General features: G+C 50.8%; 1 protein-coding gene across 1 annotated transcript in view; it reads right to left on the reverse strand.

The window, feature by feature from the left end:
• Positions 1 to 2,238: 2,238 nt before the first annotated feature.
• Positions 2,239 to 15,851, reverse strand: part of DYSF (dysferlin) — a 74,526-nt gene continuing 60,913 nt past the window's right edge. The window contains exons 53-58 of the mRNA XM_017737380.1: positions 15,394 to 15,535; positions 7,571 to 7,670; positions 7,132 to 7,310; positions 6,129 to 6,238; positions 4,763 to 4,910; positions 2,239 to 2,755 (exon numbers count right to left, since the gene is read on the reverse strand). Coding sequence (XP_017592869.1) covers positions 2,717 to 2,755; positions 4,763 to 4,910; positions 6,129 to 6,238; positions 7,132 to 7,310; positions 7,571 to 7,670; positions 15,394 to 15,535 — 718 coding nt within the window. The 3' untranslated portion in view covers positions 2,239 to 2,716. The remainder of the gene's footprint in view (positions 2,756 to 4,762; positions 4,911 to 6,128; positions 6,239 to 7,131; positions 7,311 to 7,570; positions 7,671 to 15,393; positions 15,536 to 15,851) is intronic.

Genomic DNA, 15,851 nt, shown 5'->3' on the forward strand with positions numbered 1-15,851 from the left:
GGTTTGCCAGGGGAATGCTAGGAATAAAATAGGATTTCCCACTGGAAGTGTCTCTGGAGTGAATCCCAGAGCTTCAAGCCCATCCCATTCCAGGCAGGGACACCTTCCACTATCCCAGGTGGCTCCAATTGTTCTCCAACCTGGCCTTAGACATTCCAAAGGTAACCCATGGATGGATTTTGATTCCTGGGATAGCCAGCGGTGCTCCCAATGGGATGGGGGATGACCATTCCATGTTTGGCATTCCAACATGGATCGTGCATCCATTTGGGGCTCTTGACTCCAAGATTTTGGTTGGGACCTAAGTCAGGATCATGGGGAATGACACCAGGGTGGGAAATCCCAGAGTCCCTACAAATCCAAGAGGTGTTGGACCTGCATTCCCACTGTGGATCCCAGGAGAGCACTCAGGGAATGTCCAGATTCCCTCTGGCACAGCTGGAGCCTGGTGGGAAAGGTGCTGGGACCAACATTCCCATCAAATCCAAACTCCCAATCCCAGCAAGGGCCAAACGGAAGCAACTTTTGTCCTGGGCTCCTCAAATACTCCAGGATAATAAAACATCTGGAAAATTGGAGCGAATCCCAGTGGTTTGATCGTGGCTATAAACAGGGATGGAGGTCGGAATGAGGTTGGGAAGCTTTTAGGGAAAAACTGAAGGATAACAAAGCATTTAACGATGGAAAATGAAACCTCCGCCCTGGGATGTGCAAATCTAGAGCCGATTCCTCCGCTCCGACTTTTGGGAAAGGGCCATGGATCAGCCAAAGTTCAGCAGCAGGCATGGGGTTATAAATCCCTATAAATCCCAAATCCACGCTTTTTCCGAGTGGAAAAACATGGAGAAGGATTGGCTTGTGCAATCCAGGAGCTGTTACAATGAGTATCCCGGGATTTAATCCCCCATGGATTACATCCCAATCCAACAAAGCAATTTGGCTGGTTTTCCCTATTTTTTAAGAACAGGCTTAAAATCCCGGCTGAAGCGGGCCAGGAGCACAGTTTGTCCCTTGGGATCACTTTTCCCAGCTCCTTGCTCATTCGGAGCAGCCACAGCTCCAAGGAAAACAAGGAAACAAGGATAAGTCTCAGCCTGCTGAAGGACAGACGGGAAGATCCCAAATCAGCAAAGGTGCCGGAGCAGCTGGATCTCAACAGGATTTTTGCAGTGGAAAAATGGGAGCTGATTCTTTGCGGGATGAGAATTCAAGGCTGTGCGGATCAACATCCTCCCAGAGCTGGAAAAGCCTGGGAATCATGGAATTATGGAACCATCCAGTGTGGGAAAGACCTCTGAGCTCAAGTCCAACCCTGCCAAGGTCACAAGACCCCAAATGCTGCATCCCACGGGATCATCCCGCTCCAAGGACAGGAGGAGGGAACAGCAAACAGAGGGAATGTCCCAGCATTCCCATTGGATCCATGGGAGGCTGAGCAGGTTGTGGCTCATGGATTTGTTTGGAAAACAGATCCCATCCCGGGACAGGTTTTCCGCTCCATTAACGCCCGGCAGCGGCGAGTCCAAGTTGGGATGTTTTCCTTAAGAATCTTTGGGAATACAAGGAAAAATGACTGATTCTAAAGGAATATTAGTGGGAGGCTCAGCCTGGAGAAAAGCGGGATCAGGGAGGACCTTCTGGCTCTGCACAATTCCCTGAAAATTTGGAGCCAGGTGGGAGCTGGGATTTGCTCCCAGGGAAAAACAGGAAAAGAGGGAATGGACTCAGGTCATCCCAGGAGAGGTTCTGGTTGGACATCAGCACACAAGAATTTCCTCATGGAAAGGGCGCTCAGGCCTTGGAAGTGCTCAGGGAGCTTTGGAGTGCCCATCCCTGGAGGTGTCCAAGGAATTCCTGGATGTGTCCCTCAGTGCCAAGGTGGGGATCGGGCACAGCTTGGACTCGCTGATCCCAAAGGTCTTTTCCAACCTCAGGGATTCTGGGATTCTGCAAACACTGATACTGAAAAGACCAAGAATTCCCAAAAATGTGGCTGGGGAGTTGCAGGCAGTGGGAGAAGAGGAAATCAAAGCCCACCTCCTCCTGGGATTCCTCTCCCACTTGGAATAGGAGACATGTGGGATTGTGGAGCAGCTCCAAGGAAAAACCGGATCCAAAATTCCATGAGCGGGAATGCAAAGGCCTCAAAATCCAGGAGGAGTTGGGATTTTGCGGAGCACCAACTCCAAATCCCAGGTTTTGCACCACAGCCTTTCCCATTCCCATGGTTTTGGCTTTGGGAATGCAATGTGCCATTTCAGGGATTTCAGTTTTCCAACTTATTTTCCATAGGTTTCCAATATATAAATGGGATAATACAGGGAAAGGGAAACTGAGGCTGGATCAGAGAGCAAAAAGTGCTTGGAATCCGTGGGATTTTGGCTGCTCAGGGCAGCAAATCCCAAATCCTGAGGATCTTCTGCACATTCCCAACTCAGGGATGGAAAGATCCTTTCCCCCCCTTTTCCTTGGATTTGTGCTGGAATTTGGGATTTACCAACCAGAGCAGCAGGAAAACTCAAATAAAAACTGGGAAGGCTGAAAAATCAGGAATATTTTGGTGGAAGCTTTGGTTACGCGATGCTTCCCAGGCGGAATTCCACAGCAGGGAAGCAGAGTCTTTGGCAGCTGCTGGAGGCCTGGATGAGGTTGTTCCTTCTCCGCTTCCAGAGCCACAATTCCTTCCCAAAATTCCCAGGCAGGCAGGGGAGCAGCTTCAGTTGAAAGGTTTCACCAGTTTCATAGCAGCGTAGTTCTGGAAAGATGGAAAAATATGGGAATCACTGGAAAAATAAGGGAATCCTTGGAAGAATAAGGGAATGACTGGAAAAATAAGGGAACCATTGGAAAAATAAGGGAACCACTGGGAAAATATGGGAATCATTGGGAAAATAAGGGAATCATTGGAAGAATAAGGGAATGACTGGAAAAATACGGGAATCATTGGAAAAATCAGGGAATCATTGGAAGAATAAAGGAATGACTGGAAAAATACAGGAATCATTGGAAAAATAACGGAACCACTGGAAAAATATGGGAATCATTGGGAAAATAAGGGAATCATTGGAAGAATACGGCAATCATTGAAAAAATAAGGGAATCATTGGGAAAATAAGGGAATGACTGGAAAAATACAGGAATCATTGAAAAAATAAGGGAATCATTGGAAGAATACGGGAATGACTGGAAAAATAAGGGAACCATTGGAAGAATGAGGGAATCATTGGAAAAACATGGGAATCATTGGAAAAACACTGGAACCATTGGAAAAACACGGGAACCATTGGAAAAATAAAGGAAAGATTGGGAAAAAATGAGGGAACCACTGGAAAAACACTGGAGCCATTGGAAAAACACGGGAATCATTGGTAAAATAAGGGAATGATTGGAAAAATGAGGGAACCATTGGAAAAATGAGGGAATCATTGGAAGCTGATGCATTTTTAGGGATACGGGACACAGCTGAATCCAGGGATGGCCAAGCTTCCAACCCAACCTGCAGGGACAAGGAATTAAAAACCACATTCCCACTAAAAAGAACGGGAGAAAGCCCAAAACACAGGAAAAAACTGGATTTTCCCTTTTCCCAGTAAAAATTCCTGGTCATAGGGATGCTCTTTAAGGTCCCATCCCAGAATTCAACAATGATGGGAGTCATTCCTGGATTTTGGTTGCTCTTCCCAAAAGTTTTTAAGAGAAATTCCCATCTCTTCCAATCCTTGGAATAAATTTGGCGCCGTCCACCAGCACCATCCCAGTGTCCAACCAGTGGGAAGCATTCCCAGCTTTTCCCTGATTTTCTGGAGCCTCCTCCTCTCCTCTGGATCCTGCTGCTCCTTCCCTGTTCCCTGCTTCCCACAAATCTCATGGATTCACCACCCAATCCCTGGCCATGTATCCCTACAGCTCCTTTTTCCATGATCCCACGAAATCCGGGACATTGCCTGTTCTGCCCCTTTGGAAAGGGGTCCTGGAGCATTCCCGAAGCAGTGCCAGGATTTTTTTGGAATGCAGAGCTTTCCACAGGCCCAGCACCACTCCAGCCCTGCCCCATCCTCATTTATTCTGAGGACAAATCCAACCGGCAGCTCCATCCCTGATTTTTCCCTCAGCATCCCAGAAAGCCTCGGGATCTGTTCCAGTGCCAGCGCTTTGTGTTGCTGAGGATACCCCAGGAATGACCTTCCCGTGGTTTTTTGGGATCTCCACCATTCCTGATAACGCGGAATTGTTGAGGTTGGAAAAGAGCACCAACCCTTGCTCATCATTATCCATGTCCTCAAGTGTCACATCCAGATGTTTTTGGAATAATTCCATGGATGGGGACTCCACCACTGCTCCAGGGTTGGACATCCCTTTCCATGAGGAATTTTCCTTAATATCCAACCTAAAATTCCCTTGGAACAGCTTGAGGCCGTTCCCTCTTGCCTGTTCTTCCCTGGGGGCAGATCCCAACTCCCATCCAGCTCCAACCTTTCAGGGAATTGTGGAGAGCCAGAAGGTCCCCCCGATCCCACTTTTCTCCAGGATGAGCCCCTTTCCCAGCTCCCTCAGCCACTCCTGGTGCTCCAGCCCCTTCCCAACTCCATTCCCATCCCTGGACATGCTCCAGCATCTCCACGTCTTTCTCATGAGGATCCCAAATCCCAAAAAAAGTCCCTTTTTAACCCATTGTGTCCCTCAGCACGGGATTTTTCATCCCCCTGCATCCATCACCCCTCAGACCTCGGCCAATCCCTGTCCTCTCCCACCCGCTCCGTACCGGGAAGGCGTAGACGAAGATTCCCAGGAAAAGCAGCAGGATGAAGAGGAGGATGGCCAGGATCAGCACCCACTTGTAGCGGCGCCACAGGATGAACTTCAGGGTCTTGTACGGGGACGTGAACCACAGGAAAGAGGTCTCGGGGCGCCTGGAGCCAAGGAAAGGGGAGGTGATCCCAGGATTTCATCCTCCCGGATTCTCAATCCCATCCACCTTGGTGGTCCGGACCAGCCTCCCAATCTCACTGGATTGTCTCAGCTCCTCCCTCCCTCTGCATGTCCCACCAATGTCCTCCTTCGTGCTCCAGTCCCACTGGATTCATGGTCCAGTCCAGCCTCCCAGTCCCACTGGATTTGTGGTCCAGAACAGTTTCCCAATTCCCTGGAATGTGTCAGTTCCTCCATCCTTCCAGGTATGTCCCACCAGTGTTCTCCTTGGTGGTCCAGACCAGTCCCACTGGATTCATGGTCCAGACCAACCTCCCAATCCCACTGGATTCATGGTCCAGACCAATCTCCCAATCCCAATGGATGCATAGTCCAGTCCAGCCTCCCAGTTCCACTGGATTCATGGTCCAGACCAGCCTCCCAATCCCCACTGGATTCATGGTCCAGACCAGCTTCCCAATCCCACTGGATTCATGGTCCAGACCAATCTCCCAATCCCAATGGATGCATAGTCCAGTCCAGCCTCCCAGTTCCACTGGATTCATGGTCCAGACCAGCCTCCCAATCCCCTTGGAAGGTCTCAGCTCTTCCATCCTGCTGGATACATCCCACCAATGTCCTCCTTGGTGGTCCAGACCGGTCTCCCAGAGCAACTGGATTGGTGCTCCAGACCAACCTCCCAATCCCACTGGATTCATGGTCCAGACCAATCTCCCAATCCCAATGGATGCATAGTCCAGTCCAGCCTCCCAGTTCCACTGGATTCATGGTCCAGACCAACCTCCCAATCCCAGTGGATTGGTGCTCCAGACCAGCCTCCCAATCCCACTGGATTCATGATCCAGACCAACCTCCCAATCCCCACTGGATTCATGGTCCAGACCAGCTTCCCAATCCCACTGGATTCATGATCCAGTCCAGCCTCCCAATCCCAGTGGATTCATGGTCCAGACCAACCTCCCAGTCCCAGTGGATTGGTGCTCCAGTCCAGCCTCTCAATCCCAGTGGATTGGTGCTCCAGACCAACTTCCCAATTCCGCAGGATTGGTCCTCCAGCCCTCCCTCCCAGTCCTCACCAGTTCAGACTGGATTCTACCCAGGTGCAAAGCCAGTTCAGCCCAGTTCTCCCCAACTGGAAACCCAGAATTCCCATGAACTCCATGCCCTGGTGGTTGCTTTTCCATTCGGGATGTTCTTACTTGGGATCCTCCAGCCTGGGGTTCATGTTTGGCTCATCCCGTCCCATCCCGGCCGGACGCTCCTCATGCTCCTGTTCTGCCACAATTTCCAAAGTCATCTCCAGTTTGCCCTGGATGGGTTAAACAAAAACTGATTTATTGTCCTAAAATAAAAGGTGGAATGAGTGTGGGCTGAAAAATAGGGATTGAGGAATGGACATGGGATGGGAAATAGGGATTGGAGAGAGAAAATATCCTTTGAGCACAACCAAACCACTCCCAACAATGACCACGAGGATCCCAGGATTCCAGAAATCCCTTACCTGGCACTGGATATACTCCAGGAAATCCCAAGTGTCAGTGACACCCAAATTTGGGCAACCACAGAATCCCAGGATCACTGAGGTTGGAAAAACCTCTGGGATCAAGCCCAAGTTGTGACTGATCATCATTGATGCCACATCCAGACTTTCCTGATTCCCTGATTCCTGATTTCCCTGGAACCAGCTCAGGATTTTTTGGTTGAATGACCCAGTTCCTGGCTGGATTCCTTCACCTGGATGGAACAGTCACCAAAACCTGGAACAGGAGCCCAGACACCTTTAAAGCCATCACTGGGACAGCTGGAATTTTCTCCTGGTGCTTGGGACACAGAATCATTGGCAATAGTTGTGATTTTGATGACGCATTCCAAAAACCCCGGTGAAAATCCCACAAAATCGCTCATTCCTTGGCATGGTGCTGGAAAATCCCAGCCAGCCACGGATGGTCCAGCTGGATCCACAAAATCTCAAGTTGGAAATGGAATTTCTTGCCCTGGCTTGGATCTCCTCAAAGCTTTCAGGGAATTCTGGAATGGTTTGGCTTGGGAAGGGATTTAAAGCCCATCCAGTCCCACCTCACGCCATGGGCACCTTCTGCTATCCCAGAGTGCTCCAGTCCTCATCCAACCTGGCCTTGGACAGTTTCAGGGATGGGAATTGGAGTGAAGGATCCAAGGAAAAACATGGAGAGGCCACTTTACCGCCAGGATCTTCTTCTGGTCCTGCTCGGCCACACAGGGCCACCAGCCCTTGACGGTTTTCTGCTCGAAGAGGGACACGGAGCGGCCCAGGGACAGGGAATCATCCACGAGTTCCAAGGAACACTTCTCTGCTGTCTTGGCAGGCTTGGGCATCCTGTTGAGATCCATCTGGATGGATCCTGCAAAGGAAGAACATTCCAGGTGAGACATCTCAGTGGGACAACCCTTAAAACATGGAATCTTCCCTGATCCCATGGAGCTTGGGCCACCCCAACCATCTCAATCCAAACTCCCAATTTCCACTGTCCCAGGTTGCTCCAAGTCATGTCCAGCCTGGCCTTGGACATTTCCAGGGATGGGACATCCACAGCTTCTCCGGACAACCTGTGCCGGTGATTTTCCCCTTTTTTTGGGATGCATCCTAAAATTCCCAACTTACCCAAATAGTCATCGAAGGAGAACTTGTCGTTGTCCCAGATCTGGAGGATCAGCTGCGGTGGGATCTTGTTTTCCGTCTTATCCAAGCTCCAGAAGTGTTCCTAAAATCACACCGGGAAAGAAACCATGGGAAAATGAAAGATTCATCGGGAGAATTGGGCAGAGCCTGGCTCCTCCCATCTCCTGGAAATCCTGGAATTCCTGGAGTGTCCTGCTCTAGATCTGCAGGACCACAAGCTCCAGAAAACTCTTGGCTATGGAGAATCAGTGGGAAAACCAAGATGCTTTTGGAAGGTGTTGTCAACAGTTTATGCTTTAATTTAATGATTTAAATTCATTTAATTGACTTTATTTAATTAATTTAATTCCATTTAGGAAAAGGCGCTCCCAAACAGGATCCCTAGGAGTGACACCATAACATTCCCACAATTCCAAGGATGGTGAATCCAAGGTGAAGAGAGCGACGAACATCGAGTGCCAGCGCTGCCAAACTTCACCTTCCTCTTAATTCGTGGAAAAATATCGGATTTACACTTCAGTCAGGACTTCTGGCAGAGAATTCCCACAGATCCCTTCCCTTCTGGATCCACCATGGCTCCAATCTGCTCCCAGGTCTGTCACTGCCAGTGGGACAACCTGAGCCCAGCAAATCCCAGTCCCACCTTCAGGCCACCTGCAGCTCCTGAATTTATTCGTGGAATATGGATATGGAAAGGAAGATTCCATGGAATCCCAGGAAATCTGCTGGTATCATACTGGGTGCTCCAAGCCTCATCCAACCTGGCCTTGGGCATTCCCAGGGATCCAGGGGCAGCCCCAGCTGCTCTGGCAATTCCAGCCCAGCCCCTCCCCACCCTCCCAGCCAGCAATTCCTTCCCAACATCCCAGCCCAAGCTCCCCTTTCCCACTGGGAAGCCATTCCCTGCCTCCTGGCCCTCCAGCCCTTGGCCCCAGTCCCTCTGCAGCTCTCCTGGAGCCCCTTTAGGCCCTGCAAGGGGCTCGCAGCTCTCCCTGGCTCCTTCCCTTCTCCAGGGCAACATTCCCAAGTCATCCATCTGTCCTGCACCCCAGAGTAAGGAATACCCACCACCTGGGAAGCGGCAGCAGTGTTGCTATTTCCATGCTTAAAACCAGGAATTTTTTCCAACAGGGATCTAACACCAATTTTTGGGATGCCTGGGAGTTAGGACGAAGAATCCCAGAATCCCTGAGGCTGAAAAAGGCCTCTGGGATCATCAAGTCCAACCTGGGACCGATCCCCACCTTGGCACTGAGTGCCACGTCCAGGAATTCCTTGGACACCTCCAGGGATGAGGAATCCAAAGCTCCCTGGGCACTTCCAAAGCCTGACCACCCTTTCCATAGAAAAACTCCTCCTGCTGTCCGAAAAAGGAGTATTAGGATAAAGGAGAAGGACAAAATCCCACATAAAGCCAAGGGATTGATGGGATTGTTATTCCTGGCTCCAGCAAAGAGAAGGAAAATCCCAGCGGGATTCCTGACACCCCTCCAAGGGTGTCCCAGTGGCAATTCGTCCTGGAAGTGTCAGAAATGACGGGATTTTAATTAAAACCAGGAAACTCCGGGGTTATTCATCCATCGCTCCATAAATTCACCGCAAGACTCGGATTCATTATTTCATCCAATATTAAATTAAAAAAGGGGGGGGATGAATGTGTCACATTCCATAAGAACATAAATATTCCAGCTGGGAGTCCGTGGGCACTTCAATCCCATTGGATTCACTTTAAGAGATCCCCCTGGATGGTTGTGTTTCAATTTCGCTCCGTTCCCTGCCCAGCTTTGGGAAAACGTGCCAGGAATTTTGCATTGGAGCATTTTATGGATGCATTTGAGATATTGGATAATCCAGAAATCCCAAATGAAGTCCATGGAAAGTTCCCTCTCTCCCCTCCACTGGTTGCAGTTGATTGGGATGGATGTTTATCCAGGGGGATGTTTATCCAGGGGGATTTTTCCCAGCTTTTTCAGCTGGTTTGAATTAAAACTGCTTAAAAAGGGGGAAGAGTTGATGGTGATTCTTCCCTCTCCCAGAAACTGGGGAAAGAAGGGATCCACAGGGATCCAGGAGCCATGGATCCATGGATAAGGAAGCTGGGATGACCTCAGGAGTGGCTGGAAAATTCCAAGGTGGTGGAAGATCCATGTCCAAGGTGATCAAAACACCACGAGCTCCTTCGGATTGTCCCTTCCTGGAGAAATCCAGGTGCCCATCTAAGCTTGGCTTGGAAAAGGGGGAAATATATGGAATTCTGGACTGGTTTGGGCTGGAAGAGACCTTCAAGACCATCTTGTTTCCCGGTTGGAATATTCCTTGGAAAGGCAACTTCCACGAGCTCCATGTCCTTCAGGTGCCTCCTCTTCCAAGTGAATCCCCGGCTCAGAGGTTGATCCCATCACTCCCACATTCCATGGATGTGTCCATGCTCCGGGAACATCCCACTCTCCTGACAGGGTTGATGCAACTTCCCAAGGATTCATTGGAATTTCTCTTTGCCCCATCCCATCCACCCGGAGCCGAACTTGAGGAAAACCTTGCACTTGGGATCATCTCCCACCCATCCCAACTGGATCAGTGTCCCTCGGGATAAATGTCTGAAGCTGAAGGAAAGGTTGGATGGGATGTTGGGAAGGAATTGCTGGCTGGCAGGGTGGGGAGGGGCTGCTTGCACTTGGGATCATCTCCCACCCATCCCAACTGGATCAGTGTCCCTCGGGATAAATGTCTGAAGCTGAAGGAAAGGTTGGATGGGATGTTGGCAAGGAATTCCTGGCTGGCAGGGTGGGGAGGGGCTGGGCTGGAATTGCCAGAGCAGCTGGGGCTGCCCCTGGATCCCTGGCAGTGCCCAAGGCCAGGCTGGACACTGGGGCTTGGATCCAGCTGGGATGGTGGGAAGTGTCCCTGGGCGGACCGGGATGGGCTTTGAGGTCCCTCCCATTCCAAACCATTCCACGATTCCATGGAACTGCTGGCAAACCCAGCAGACTTCAGGATCCCACCTTCCCTCCTTCCCACTGCAATGTCCAAGGAAAAAGGGAACAAAACCTTGGCTACTGGATGTTCCCCGCACCCTCTGCATCCCAATCCCTCAGAACAACATCCCACCATTCCAGGGATAACTCAGGTGGGGCTCAACCCTTTCCAGGTGGGAATTCAATGCTCCATCTCGCCAGCTTTCCCGGTTTTTTTTATGGAAAAACACCATAAAATATCATTTGGCCGGAGACAAAACCTCCCTGCTCCGAGCGCTGTCAAGCCGGGGACACCCAGAGCTCCGCTGGAAAGGCAGGAAAAGGAATTGGGAACTTGGAAGGGGGAATTTGATGCCGAGCGAAGTTTATGGGTCCCTTTCAAGGCAGCGTGAAATTCGCTCCTATGATTAAATCGAGCCCCGAACATTCCCTATAAAAACAACACGGAGCATGAAATTTATATCCCAGCCTTGTCCAAGCCGTGGGGAAAAAGGGCTGAAATTATTGTTTGGGGTTTGTTTTTCAGGAGAAGGGGGGAGAGAGGGGAGGCTCAGGAATATTTTATGGATTTTTGTGGATAAAGCAGCAGGGAAGACAGGGAAAAGGTCGGCTCTGATTCCCGGGAAAGTGTTGGCAGGGCTGCATTTCTCCTGGATTGTGAATGTGCTCCGGAATACAAAGGAGCAAACATGATTTTTGGGAAGGAGAGGGGGTTTGTTCCCAAAAAGCCCCATTTCAGTCTCATCCTGAAGGAATTTGGGAGTCCTGGACATGCAGGAACACTCCTTGGATACTCCAGAATCCCTGAGGTTGGAAAATCCTCCAGGATCAGCGAGTCCAAGCTGTGCCCGATCCCCACCTTGGTGCTGAGTGCCAGCCACATCCAGGAATTCCTTGGATACCTCCAGGGATGGGCACTCCAAAGCTCCCTGGGCAATTCCAAGGCCTGAGCGCCTTTTCCATGAGGAAATTCCTGCCACTTCCAGGAATTTTCTGGGCACCTCCAAGGCTGGGAATCCGAACCTCCCAGGGCAATTCCTGCTGGTGTCCAACCTGACCCTCCCCTGGCACAGCTTGAGGCCATTCCCTCTTTTCCTGTTGTTCTCTGGGATCAGATCCCAAATCCCATCCGGCTCCAACCTTCCAGGGAGTTGTTCAGAGCCACAATCGGGTGGGGTTCCCCCTATCCCTCTTTTCTCTGGGATGAGCCCCTTGCCCAGCTCCCTCAGCTTTTCCAGGTGCTCCAGCCCTTTCCAGCTCCATTGCCTTCCCTGGACACGCTCCAGTCCCTCCATGTCCATGAAAATCCCAGAATTGGACACAGCATTCATGGAAAAGCCGTTTGCTCCGACATTCCATGCCAATCCTTTCCTGCCCTAAAAAACTTCCCAGATCCAGATTTGCCAGCCACATCCAGCTGCTGCTGGAATTGGCACGGGGAGCTGAACATTCCAAAATCAACTCCATGAATTTTCCACCCCGTGACACCTGCAGGATGTGGGAGCTGAGCTCCTCCCTGAGTGGGTGCCTGGGAAAACGGGATCCACATCCAGGTGACCTTGGATTGTCCTGGTTGGCCCATGACCCATCCAACAACAGACTGGGAATCCAAAGTTTAAACTTCCAGTTTAGGCTGGAATTTAGGGGAAATTCCTTCATGGAAAGGGTTGTCCAACCACACACAGGCTGCCCAGGGAAACAATGGAATGCCCATCCCTGGAATGATGTAAAAGCCCTCTGGATGTGGCACTTGGGGACACGGTCAGCAGTGGCCTTGGCAGAGCTGGTGGTCTTAGAGGGCTTTTCCAACCTAAAAGATTCCACGATTTCCTCCTTTTCCATCCCAGAAACTGTTTTCCTGCAGGATTCAAAAAGCTGTCTGCTCTTCCCATGCAGCCAACATGGCTTGGCTTGTCCAGGGCTGGGAGAGAAAGTTGGCACCAAAAAAAGCGGGAACAAAGTTGGGAATTCCAAAGGAATGCTGAGAAAAGCATTAGAAAAGCATTTCCATGTTTTCAGAAGAGCTGTCCCAAAGATGGGAATATTTCTTTTCCATGGATATATTTTAGAACCTCAGACTGGGGGAAATTCCACTCTCAGAAGGAAAAGAAAAATCTTTATAACATTAATCCAACCAGGAAAGTTCTGGAAAAACATCCAGAAGTAGTTGGAAGGTTCAGAAAAGTGGGAATAAGAGCAGCATCTGGGATTCCCTGGGTTTTCTGGTTTTCCCTGGGTTTCCCTGGATTCCTAGGCTCCCAACGACCCCAGGTGTTACCGTCAGACCGAAATATCACGGACACCCCCTTATCCAGGGGCATCCTTGGTTTTTTGGGAGAGTATTCACAGTCTGGGTTGGGATGACACGTTGAGACCTGCAGAGCTGCATCCAGCTCTGGAATTCCCAGCCCAGGAAGGACATGGAGCTGTTGGAGCGATCCAGAGGCACCAGGATGATCAGAAGGATGGAGTAGCTCTGCTGTGAGGAAAGGCTGGGAGAGCTGGGAATGTTGCCCTGGAGAAGGGAAGGAGCCAGGGAGAGCTGCGAGCCCCTTGCAGGGCCTAAAGGGGCTCCAGGAGAGCTGCAGAGGGACTGGGGCCAAGGGCTGGAGGGCCAGGAGGCAGGGAATGGCTTCCCAGTGGGAAAGGGGGAGCTTGGGCGGGGATGTTGGGAAGGAATGGCTGGCTGGGAGGGTGGGGAGGGGCTGGGCTGGAATTGCCAGAGCAGCTGGGGCTGCCCCTGGATCCCTGGGAATGCCCAAGGCCAGGCTGGACCCTGGGGCTTGGATCCACCTGGGATAGTGGGAGGTGTCCCTGGACAGAACTGGATGAGCTTTCAGCTCCCTTCCCAGCCAAACCATCCCATAATTCCGTGATTCCTAATCCACCTGGCCACACTGCCGGGAGCTCTGGTGTGGAACAAACAAAGGAAAACCATTGGAAAACTCCTTCCCTCCTGGCGCAGTTGGGCACAGGTGGTTTTGAGCAGCTCCCAATTCGCCACAGTCACTCCCAACTTTTGATTGAAATTCCACCTTCCAGCGCCTGCCTTTCCAGCCGGGATTTTTACGGCCGCAGGAACGAAGCCGGAGTTCAAACAGCACATGGCGAGATCAAAAAATTCCCGCAGCCGGAATGCTCCACCCGGCTTTTCCTTCATTATTCCGGCCTTTACGGAGAGCTTTTACAAGGTGTTTATTTTCGGATCCAGCGTCGGCAGCCATGTGGTGGGAAGAGATTCCAGATAGGCACAGCGGGATGGATTTGCTTAAAGGGGTTTATGGACGGGGTCTTGGCTTTTTCCAAGCGGGATAATTGGATGTAGTACACCCTGTACTTGGGATTTGTTGGATATGAAGCGTGAAATGGGCCCGGCTGGATTCTGTCAATCATTGGAACTGCCCAGGGAGGCCTTTGGAAGCTGGGAATTGTCTGGGATGGGGGATTCGTTTGGCATCTTCCCAGCCGAGGCGCTGGTTCCATGGAAAATAAGATGGGATGGGCATCCTGGTGGGTTTTGGGGATCACTGTGGGTTTTGGGGATCCTGGTGGGTTTTGCGGATTCCAGGGGGTTTTGGGGATCCTGGTGGGTTTTGCGGATTCCAGGGGGTTTTGGGGATTCCAGGGGGTTTTGGGGATTCCAGGAGGTTTTGGGGATCCTGAGGGGATTATGGAATCCCTGAGGTTGGAAAATTCTCCAGGATCACCAAGTCCAAGCTGTGCCCAATCCCCACCTTGGCACTGAGGGACACATCCAGGAATTCCTTGGACACCTCCAGGGATGGGCACTCCAAAGCTCCCTGGGCACTTCCAATGCCTGACCATCTTTTCCATGGAAAAATTCCTTCTGATATCCAAAATCCAGGGATGAAGGCTCAGGATTAGTGGATGAAGGACTTTGAGCCTCCCGGGAGGTGCTGCAGGAAGCCTGGATTGTCCACAGATCCCAAAGAGCCAAAAAAATGACGGAATCATGGAATGGTTTGGGTTGGAAGGGACCTTAAAGATGATCCAGTTCCACCCCTTGCCAGGGACAGGGAATTTTCCATTGGATTATTCCTCTTAATCCTTTTAATCCTCTAAATCTCCAGGTGAAGGAAATTTAAATTCTCCCTTCTCTATTGCTCGGCGTCCCATTTTCCCTAATTCCCATTATTTCCATGATTTCCACCCTCCAATTTTCCCCTGCATTATTCCATGCACCCAGCCCAGCTCCACTCCTGTTTCCTTCCCGTCCTGGAATTCCCACACCCCACTGCACGAACTGATCCAAGGAACACCAGGAGCAGGCAGAGGAACAAGGGGATCAAAATCCCACCCAAAAAAATCCCATCCATTTCAACTCCCAATCCTTGAATCCAAAGCTTTTCTTCCAGTGGCAAATCCCAACCCGTGTTCCCATCAGGAATTTGGAGGCAGCTCCTTCTTTTCCCAATTTTTAGCCTTTTTGGGAAGTTTTTGCATGGCACGACGTCCGTTATTCCATGCTAGGAAACAGAGGTTCCCACAAAACCATCCCCATGGAATTGCCATCTCCAGCTTTGGAAGATCCCTGTTGTCCAAGAGCACTCGGACACTTCTTCCAATATTTTTCCTGCTCCAGCCTGGAGGATCCTTTCCCATAGGGATGAGTCTCTCCAAAAAAACCCACCTCTAATTCCAACCCTGTTTTTCTTCCAAATGCAGATTTTTGAACAAAATTCCCACCATTTCACAGTCAGAACCACGGAAAGGCCGAGCCTTGCACGGCTCCGCTTGTGAAGGTCTAAAATTCCCCTTTCAGCCCAGAATTCCCACGGGGATGCAGAAATTCCATCCAGGATAACTCACCTTCTTGGCCACGTGGCACATCTGCTCTGCTGGGAGATAATCGAAGGGGAAGACGAATCTCCAGTTGAAATTCCCTTCTCCTCCCATGGATCTGTAGTGGACATCCGTCTTCTGCTTGTTCTCCTCGTGTCCCACCAGCCACCTGCCAGGGACAAACAGAGCCCATGGAAAAGCGGGATCACGGCGAGGATTTGGGATCTCGCTCAATGTTACAACATCCATGAGTGGGAAATGGAATGTTCCTGGTCCCCGTGGCTGCTGGGGGTAGGGAAAACCTGGAGATGGGAGAGGGAATGCAGCAGTTCCAGGGTTGGGAGATCAATCAGTGCTGCGGGTGGCAACTCCAGAATTAGGGAATCATGGAATCATGGAATGGTTTGGGATGGAAGGATCTTAAGGATCATCCCATTCTCACCCCATTCCATGGGCAGGGACACCTCCCACCATCCCAGCTGGAT

Source organism: Corvus brachyrhynchos, unplaced genomic scaffold, assembly GCF_000691975.1.
Source record: "Corvus brachyrhynchos isolate BGI_N302 unplaced genomic scaffold, ASM69197v1 scaffold85, whole genome shotgun sequence".
Lineage (NCBI taxonomy): Eukaryota > Metazoa > Chordata > Aves > Passeriformes > Corvidae > Corvus > Corvus brachyrhynchos.